We start from the raw sequence: 10,103 nt of genomic DNA, 5'->3' as shown, positions 1-10,103 counted from the left end.
GCTGTTTTGAAATTGCTTTTTGTACATGATATTTTCTATAATCTACCTCATTTTAGAGAACAGATGCAGTGCTAAAATGATTATAGTATAGATGCAGATGATAAGGAGTAAACGTCACTAGGAATAGGAAATAGGAATAAGGCGCTCCCTGCACACATACAAAAAGATTTACGACAGAACTAAGTTTCTACTTTAAGTAAAAAACATTGCGCCAAGATCTAACCTGTGTTTAAGAGTGAAAAAATAAAAGTCACGGCCCGGCAGTAACAACACAGCATGTAGATACAGATTCTCATAATTTTTCTTTTCACTTGAACAAATTTACTTCTTTTTTAAATGTGGCACAATGTTTTTTTTAGATATAAACTTTTTTTATGTTAATTGCCTGAGCCTGAAGCTCCTCAGAAAGCATGAACCTGGAATAATAGGCCCTCCCAGCTATGGATTGGAACTTATTTAAATACACACCACAAATCAGTGACTCTTAAAGTCAAACCTATGATTATTTCTTTGATGCTTTAGTTACAGTGTGAAATTCAACATTTGGTGGAGGTTATCATCAAGGCAATGCCTAGGCCAATGCTTTGTTTTCATCCTGGTTAAAAGTGTTATTTCCCTGCAAGGCCTCCTGCGTTTCTTACAACTTGTTAAAGTTCTCCTGCCCTGTTCAGCCTGTTTCTTACAGTTATTATTAACCTGTCACACAACCTAAGCAGTTATTTTACACATGGAATGACACCAACACAATCCTGCTTTTCAAAGTCTCAGAATGCACATGGATTATTTCCTTTTCCAAAGCCTTTGGAGATTCACAGTGAGTTGAGCGACTATAGCAGTAAGAGCAGCATGGGGGAAAAAAACTCCAGCCCTTTATATTGTCAAAATCTTATAATGGGTCAAAGGCAACAAAAACACCTTCTGCGTCCTCATTCTGATTCCTTCCCATCCTCCAAAACTTCGTCTGGCTGACCCACAGCAGTATCTGGGATAAAGCGACATAATCGAGTGGAGGCAACACCTTTACATTCACATTATCACTCGGGTTGGTCATGGTTTGTCCTTGTTTTGACTGTTGGAAACCCAAGCCAGGGATGGGAATATGGAGAGAGGAAGAGTTGAAGTCTCCAGTTCATTCTTCTCAGTCTTTCTTATAGATATTTCCCTTTTTTCTCTCTCCAGATCTCCTGTGAGTTAAAAGCTCACCAAGGCATAGACCATACTTCAGCAGGAAATAGACCATGGCAACAAATAAAAAAGAGGTAGGACAGAGAAGTGATTGTGCTGCTTGTTATACAACTTTTTCAAGTCCATATAATATCACAACATTAGCAAAGGATTACGGTAAATGAAAAAAGTGTGATTTTGTACGTACCTATAGAGATAATAGAAGAAAGAGAGCAGGTAAAAGCCCAGCTTACACCACGACTCCTTCTGGCAGTAGTTGAGGATGTCGGCGTTCATCACACTGACCGGATCGTACATGACCTCTGACCCGTCGGCCGGCCGGTGAAAAAACCTGGGAAAAGAGCAGTGAGGTTTGGTTCATTCAACCACCAGAGTAATGGAAGCGTGTCAGACATCTGCTCTGGGACTGTACCTCCACAGATGGTAGAAGAGCAGTGGGATATTCAGGCCGAGTGTGACCCACTCTCCAGCACACATGAACATCAGACAGAAGAGTCCGTGGATGGAGTACTCCGGGACCACCAACTAACCAGAACACACACACACACACACACACACACACACACACACACACACACAGTCTTTTTATAGGTCTGCACATTATTTAGTGATGAGGTTATTACAGTGCAGCAAAAACACACGAAAACTAAAATACTAAGTGCACACGGGATGTGGACAGGTTATTAGAGTGGCGGGATGTAACAAGATACATTTTTGACCTCATTATGCGCTTAAGTATATTTGAATGTATCTGTACTTTACTTGACTAGTAATGCAATTTAAAGACTTGCTAATTGGGATTAAATTGACTCTAAATAATGCGTGGGTGTGATATTAGTGTGAATGGCTGTTCTATGTGTTGGCACTGTGATGCAGTGGCGCCCTGTACAGGATGCCACTTGCTTGTCGCCTAATGTCAGCTGGGATTGACTCCAACTCCCCTATGACCCTCAAACCCTCACATGGATAATGTATGGATTAGGTTACATGTTTTCATTGCTATTTTTTTTATCAGCAGCAGCACCATCACTGGTAAAGAAACAAAATACAATGGTATCGGAATAGGAATAGTCATAATGCTGTAATAGACTGTTACGTTAAGGAATAGGTTAATTTACTCAAGTACTTCTACCTGAGTGCATTATTTGCAATTTTTGTTTAGTTTGACAAACTATTTGTTGTTGAGGTGACTTAAATCTCTCTGCTTGATCTATACCTCTGAACCTCAGATCCACACATTGTTTTGGTCTTGTGCTCGTTGACAACTCTTTCCCTGGCAGGACTAAAAACTGAGATAATAATGAGAGTTTATCGAATATCAATGGAGACACCATCTTTCCGGCAGAAAGGCAATCAGTGACAGAAAAATGGGGACAAGTGTGGGTATGACTGATGCAGCAGTCTGACTCTTCCACTAACTATAATTCTGCTTTTCTTTTACTCACATTTCTCCAGGGAATAACACCTGGTGCTGCTGCTGCCTAAGACATCACCATGTTATTCTATGTGTTGTTTGGTGCTGAGCATAGTGGTGGATTCAGGTGGCAGAATCGGGAGATTACTCTTAATGAGTTCACACAGAGGTGTCCCCTTTGCATTACACGAAGATCGTTAACAGAAAAATACAGATTTTAGCTGCTTTAAAGGAATAACACGTAGATCAGCAGATTTCTTTGTTTGACAAGACAGATTAGTGACTGTACAAATACAGCGTCTCTATAAACAGGGCAAAATAAGCCTCTGGGCTGAGTTGGCATTTACACAATGTCACACAAAACATTAAGTCAAAATGAGGAGAGTGTATGCCTCAACCAAGGCCCAGCAGGATTTTTATCTGAATTCGCACCAATTTTCGCATACTCATTGACAGTCCCCTAGACATGCCTGATTTTTTTTATTAAAAAAATTCATAATCCAATTATTTTCTGAAAAAGTAGCAAAACATTTGAAAAATATCTCACATTGTTAGAGAAGGTAAAACAATAAATCCTTTATCTGACCTTGGGTAAAGGTCAGATAAACCCGCTTAAATTGAATGTGTTTTCCAATAAGTAAAAAATCTGTCCAGTACTTTAAAATTAAACAAACCAGGGGGTAAAAACTAAATGGGAATGTGCTCTTATTGCTGGAAAACTACGCATAGCTCCATTCTGATCAGAGATATAATTTTTTAAGTTAATGCTACACATTTGCTATTATTCTACCTTCTTGCACATCATCTCCCTCTGCAGCAGATATATGCTTTTATATCCATAAGTGCACTACATTAAAGGTATCGAAAGTATATGTACCATCTAATTCATTTTTCAATTATAGGGCGATGGAGTGTTAAGTGTCAGTGGGACTTAGGTTCCTTGCTCACCACTATGGAACCTAATGAATCAATAAATCAATCTATCTGTCAATATTAGCAAACATCTGCAAGTCAGTGGTTTCATACACAGAAGGGCAGAACAAATTCCAGTAGCATGACAACTTGTAGAAACCTTGAATTATTTTCGTGAAATCCTCAAAATGAGAAAAGAAATCGAATCACAACAGGCACAAAACCTGTGTTTGTGCGTCAGTGTGTGTGTGTGAGTGAGTGTGTCAGTGTGTGTGTGTGAGCACAGAGAGAGCAACTATGGCGGGTGGCGAGGATGGGTTACATGTGAAATGAATCAGAGAATGCGATGGTCCTCACAATGGTCAGACAGACAAATGGTCATGATTGTCTGAGGGGGCTCTGTTCTACTCATCTGCCGGCAGCAGGTGAGCAGCAGCGATTACTCACTCTGCGAAGCAGGTTGCAGATTCTTTCGATGTTGAGAATCCGTTCCCTCTGTGGAGTGGATATGAAGAAAGTCTGATTAACATGCTGCTGATATTTTGTATATTTATTTGAAATAAATCCCAGGCCAGAAATAACATGTGCTTTTGAGATTTAGATAATTCAGATTTAAAGCATTTCAGTTTGACTCATTTTAGTCAATAAAATGTAGAGACATCTTTGCTTATTTATAAATTTATTGAGCAGGTTAAGATGCCTCCATGTTTACAAGTCGTGCCTGTCCTCCTGAGCCAGAAATACAAAATATTAACAAACTTATGGTAACAAATAATAACCCATGAATAATAAGTATCCCACTAACCGTTGCTCAAACTAAACTAAATAAATCTGTTGATCATTAGAAGAGTACAACAGCTACATGTGGGGCAGTGACAGTGATGTATGGTGCAGCTTCTCTGGCACTTTGCCTTGTAAACCTAACAGCTTCAAGTCTCCTGTGAGCCATGAGGGAAGCCCCAATTATCAATCATAGAAATTAATCCATCCATCTTCTCCTGCGTTTACCATAAGCAGCCAGGAAATGTTTCATTCTGGCGTCCATTGTTTGGCTAGCAAAGGGAAATGAGATGTTTTGCTGCAGTTTATTCACTTATTATATCCATCTATTCTCCAGCCCCTATTCTTCTGTTATTGCACAGATAAATTGTTGTTCTGAAGTGGGTCTGCTTCGACTTTGCAGCCCTGGACTCTACCTGAGGTGCTTTAGTTTGTGTCAGGTCATCCTGATTCACTCTGAATATTTAATTGTTCCAGCAATAGACGCACAACTGAAGACATCAATCAGAGACAGAGGAGATATTTCACAATATGCAAATCAAATAATAGAGGAAGAAGTGTTTAGTTTTATATGATTAGTGATCTAATCTAAAGTGAAGAAATGCATGACTTTTGTTTTGTGTTTTTTCATGCTTCAACTCAATTCAATTTTATTTGTGTAGCGCCAAATTACAACATACATTATCTCAAGGCACTTCAAGCTGTTGAGACTTTACAATATTATAGATTATAGAGAACATAAAGGTAAGATAAGATAAATATCTTAATAGTAATAATAAAAGTAACAATTATTATCATAATAATAATTTGAGAGTTATAATACTGGACCCTCTCAACATGGCACTGCTCTTTATGGGGGTGAGTCATTCTTTAGACATGTCAAGAGGCAATAATTCTGCTTTCCACAGTTTGTCTACGAAACACTGTGTTTTCATACAATGTCAATACGGCTCCCTGTGAGACTGTGATACATGGCTGTGCACATACAGCTGATTTGGAATCACATGTTTACTCCCTTCCAGCAATATTTACTGCTTTTTTATTGCAGACTGTATAAGCTGTTTGAACATCAGAGATCATTGCTGTTGATTTTCCCGGAGGCTGTCGCCATGTAAGTCCTCGTTCTGTTCGGCGGTTTATTGATTTTGGGAGAGGCCGGTAGTAGCAGCGAATCCTGGCAGATCCTATTACTTTTAAAGTTTAAGGTCGTCTGCTACAGATTTAAAAACACCTGTACAATGATATGCAATCCAACACAACAGCCTTGATACAAATCGGTGCCGTCAGTTCGCTCTGAAAGGTTTTTTGGATGAAGCTTTTCCACCTCTCCACCTTCATCTGAGGTAGAAAAGCAAAACATCCTCTTTGGTCTGAACCTTCCCAGCGGTGTCTACGCCAGAGCTGCTCCATTTGATTGCATTGTGTGTGTTTTTTTCTTCTCTTTTACAGGTGCTGCAGTTATTGTGTCCGCCCCCCTGTAGCTGGCGTGCCTCCACACTCCTACTGTCTGTTTGTTCGCAGTTTTCTCTCCCACTCCCCATCACTCTCACTTTGCAGTTCCGGTGCATAATTCTAGAACATTAGCTACCTTGTGAGAGGGACATTCGCAACTGCTGTTAACGCGCTGCATGAATAATGGCACTTAGTATTGACTGAATATTAATAAATGTTTTTTTTAAATAAAGAGAAAATTAGATTTATTAAATAGAAGCAACGCTGCAGGAAAAGAAGATAAATTTTGCCCTTACTTTAGGAGAATTCATGTTTTATACTGCAGATTTTTATTTTATTTCATTTAATTACAAAGGTGAAATGTTCCTGTGTGGCGACTGTGCAGTATCTCGTTCTACAAACAGCAGCTCCATTTGCATCAATCTCTTTAATTGACTGAACCAACAGGTCACGTCTTTGCAGAAGGTTGATTGTTTCAATCAGGATGCAAATGAGCCCGAGAGCTTCGGTGCTGCAATCACCTGGAAGCCTGGATTAGCCGTAACTGCTTTCAAAGTATGACAAATATTTGACGTTGTAGGATTAATGGATAGGATAATTGCAGAAAGGTGTCAATCCAAATTTGCAAATCACAAATCATTAATTTACATTAAATCATTTTTCAAATGATTACAGATACACGACTGTTGGTTTCTCATGAAACGTTGATTTATTCACAGACCTTCTTTATAAAACCGGCCTGTTTTTGAACTCAAAATTTGAAGGTCATGTGCAATATTTTCCTAGTGAGATCTTGGATTTGTTCTGGGTCGCTCTGTGTAAACCAATGACGTGTTCTTCTTGGAACTGGGTGGAAGGGATTTCTCTGTGTGAGCAGGAGGTTTGATCACTCTTGAAAGAAATGAAGCAGCAGGGTTCTTACCGCTCGGGTGGGATTGCTCTGATCAATGGGGTTTTTGAAGTCCGTGCGCAGCTCATCAAAAGCGATGATCTGAAAAATAACAGACGTGTGTGAGTTTGTTTACATTCGGTTACCTTTAGAATCACAATGAGTGCAAATACTGTAGGTAATGTATATACAGTGTAATTAAAAGGCACAGCTGGAATCTTTTCAACATCACACTCATAAGAAATCATCTTGTGCAGCACACCGAGTGCATCCTGCTCAGCTGCAGCCACACTGCTCACTTTGCTTCAACACTCATGGTGATTGAATGGTTAATATGTGTATGTGTGATTACAGCCTTGTCCTTTCCCCCTGTATTCTCTGTATGAGCTCCTATTCTTTTTTATACCATTATCTGACGAGCTGATATTCAGATTTTCAATTCTCCTCCTGGTTACTAACCTCTGTCAAGGAGGTTATGTTTTCACGTCTGCCCTTTCGTTGGTGACTTTTTTTGTTTTTTTGTTAGCACGTTTAGATAAAAACAATAAACTTGGTAGAAGTCTGTAATTTGGGTCAACTATGGATTTGGGTGTGGATCAGGGTCAGGGGACAGATGTTGAGTTTCTTTTTCATCATGAGGTAGGGCGTTTTTTGTTTGTATTCTTTTTTATCTCTCGCTGATTTCCCATGCAGGGAATTATTCATGGCTCCTGATGAAAAAATGTAGGCACATTTATAGAAGTGAGTTTCTATCTTTGGTGCAGCCTGATTGAATTTAAGTGGACTGTTGGACCTTGGCCGATGTATGCGCCCTGCTGAGTATCCATTTTCTCGGTGTGACCCTTATTTTCTGATTTCCATCTCCTCTTAACCTCCTGGCCAGTCTTTATTCCATATGCCTGATCTCAGTAGAAACTGAATATCCATGGACACACAGAAGGCTGTCACATCGAAAGTTACGGAATTCGATTAAAAGGTATGCTTAGTCGAGAGGAGTACTGAACATCTATTGGAAACCCTCCATAATGTTATGTCTTTGGCCTTTTGCGCTAAATGTAAATGGATGATGAATTGTAGATTCACAACACTGCTAACACTAACTGCTCTCTGTATGGGAGTGTAATTTTTCTCTCTGGCCCTCTGATTAATTGCTCTATGAAAAATAATAACAATTCCTGGCGTATAGGCCCCCTGCTGTGCTTTTCATCCGTTCTGCTTTTAAATAGCATGCTTCATTTCACTGGCTCATTACAGAGTTACAAAAAAACAGGTATTTTTCGCAGCTAAGTGAGCGTCAGCATTTGATTTACCAATGATTGACAGCAGTGAAGCCTTCTCTGCGTTTGAAATAGCAACAGCCCTGCTTGTAATCTCGCCTATATGAGTCTATACGTCTCTCCCTCATCTTCCTTCACACTTAGCTCTGTTGTAAACAGATGCAGTTTCCATGGTGACATGGTGAGCCCCTAAGTGAGTGCCATGGTTACTACACAGCGATTCTGATTGGTGGAGAGCCGTGTAGAAGCGGGGTGCTGAACCCTCCTGGTGGAAGCAGCCTTGGGGGAAGGGGTGAACAAAATCATAGGTCGGTGCGTGTTTCAGTAACACGAGCGCAGAGCCAGACGCATTCTTCTCCTCGTCTCTTTCACACACACAGATACACTCACTGACTCATTGTCTCACCCACTTAGCCAATTGGTACGTTAGTCATTTCAAGTCATATATTCATAATGATGTTTTTTTTGTATTTCACGTTATTTCTGCTTCCATGTTGAAGGTGAGGGATGAGAGCTTTAGAGTTTCTGGAGTCTGGACACTGGTGCACTGGTCTCCAGAGATCTCTGTGCAAATAGCAGTTAAAATGCCACAGACTGATGCAGACTGACTGAACAGTCTGGTGGCAGGATTTAGGTTTGTTATGTTTTATCGCCTCCCTGCTCTCATCAAGTGCAGGTCACTGTAGGCCAAACACCTTGTTTGCAGGAACAGTTTATCAGTCAGTATTCTGGGATCCTATGTTTCTTTAATGTGGGGGAGATGGAGGCAGCTGCAATCTGTATTTGAATTGAACAAGGGTCAGACTAGTTCCACTTAATTCAACTAGTGGTTAACCACCAAGGGAGTAGGTCAGCTAGAGGATGATGTGTGGAAATAGACGAAAAAAAGCACAAATTAAAAGTTTTCATCCTGAGTTTTACACATTCTTTTTTAAATTCGGTGATGTTTCATCCAAACAAAAAATTTGCATCTGAGTGTCGCCAGGGCTTGTTATTTTAAATCTCAGTGAGGCAAAGTGTCTGGTGGCTTTTAAGAGGTCAGATGGACCCATTAAGTACAAGTTCACTGTGGTTTGAGATTTAGCTGTAGCACTTACGCATGTCATTATCTGTGTGTGTGTGTGTGTGTGTGTGTGTGTGTGTGTGTGTGTGTGTGTGTGTGTGTGTGTGTGTGTGTGTGTGTGTGTGTATGCTTGTACAGATAATTATGTGAGGACCATTTTGAGACTGAGTATTACAGACATTTTGTCCGGTCCTCACTTTCTGATCCACTTTCAATGGGATGTTGGAAGGGGGTTTGTATTAAGTTTAGGTTAGGGTTAAGTTAAAGATTGGAGTTAGGCATTTAGTTGTGAAGGTTAAGGTTAGGGTAAGGGGTTAGGGAATGCATTATGCCAATAAGTGTCCTCACTGAGATAGAATTACAGGGTTGTGTGTATGTGTTTGTCTGCCTGTGTGGGATGCAGCTGGGAAGCGTTCTCAGGCGCTACATGAGCCTGCTGTAGTTATCGCTGTATGTGTGTGTGCTGTGTCTACCCGGGGTGCACTGTGCCACTCACCTGCCATATGACAAAGAAGATGAGAGAGGCGCACAGCACCAAGGTGAGCATGTAGCAGAAGGCCGCAAAGGTGAATGCCATTGCTGTGTCCGTCATTCTGACGACGGGAAGGGTCGAAAGAAGAGACAGGGAAACCCCTGTCCTCCTCTCTGCTCGGAATCTATTGCTCCCTCTACTTTAGTAGAGGTTATTCTCTGTTTTCCACTTCTGACGCAGGTCGAGTCTGTGTTGTCCAGGTAGGTAAAGCACTCAGTTTTAGTAACAATCAATAATCAGGCCGACTGTGGCTTCACTTCCACTCAGGCTGTGTCTTTGTCCCCTTTTGTGAATCTTAACAGCGGGATGGACCCCCTCCTCTCTCGCTTTGATTTAGGAAGCACTTACATGTCTGTTGTTGGCCTGATGCCCTTCTTTTGAGTCTCTGACAGGCAAAATATGTCTGTATCCTCCTCCTCCCTGTAGTTTCTCTTCAGACAAACCTACATACTCTTTTCGTTCCTCACAGTAAGTGTGCGACTGACACGCTGACAACAGAAGCACAGGATTCTTGTCATTAGAAAGCACAGCGTTGCGTTTTGAACAGGATTGTTGTCTAAGATGGTTATGGCTTGTAATAGGTCAGTAGTTTGTCTTAT

At 40.6% G+C, this 10,103-nt stretch overlaps 1 protein-coding gene across 1 annotated transcript; it reads right to left on the bottom strand.

The window, feature by feature from the left end:
- Nucleotides 1-1,191: 1,191 nt before the first annotated feature.
- Nucleotides 1,192-9,549, bottom strand: cnih2 (cornichon family AMPA receptor auxiliary protein 2). The gene is made up of 6 exons (XM_061085583.1): nucleotides 9,469-9,549; nucleotides 6,666-6,734; nucleotides 3,959-4,006; nucleotides 1,598-1,710; nucleotides 1,373-1,516; nucleotides 1,192-1,219 (listed from the first exon to the last, which is right to left on the bottom strand). Exons 1-6 carry the CDS (start codon nucleotides 9,547-9,549, stop codon nucleotides 1,192-1,194), a joined length of 483 nt encoding a protein of 160 aa, XP_060941566.1.
- Between the last annotated feature and the right edge of the window lie 554 nt (nucleotides 9,550-10,103).

This window comes from Limanda limanda, chromosome 14 (assembly GCF_963576545.1).
Source record: "Limanda limanda chromosome 14, fLimLim1.1, whole genome shotgun sequence".
Taxonomy (NCBI): domain Eukaryota; kingdom Metazoa; phylum Chordata; class Actinopteri; order Pleuronectiformes; family Pleuronectidae; genus Limanda; species Limanda limanda.
This window is presented reverse-complemented; position numbering and strand designations above follow the sequence as displayed.

Bases quoted from the DNA above. Each gene is read 5' to 3' on its own strand.
- cnih2 (XM_061085583.1), bottom strand. From the start codon at position 9,549: ATGGCATTCACCTTTGCGGCCTTCTGCTACATGCTCACCTTGGTGCTG. The intron at 1,517-1,597 runs GTACAGTCCCAG...CTCTTTTCCCAG, and splicing joins CTCTTCTACCATCTGTGGAG to GTTTTTTCACCGGCCGGCCG. The intron at 1,220-1,372 runs GTACGTACAAAA...TTCCTGCTGAAG, and splicing joins TTCTTCTATTATCTCTATAG to TATGGTCTATGCCTTGGTGA.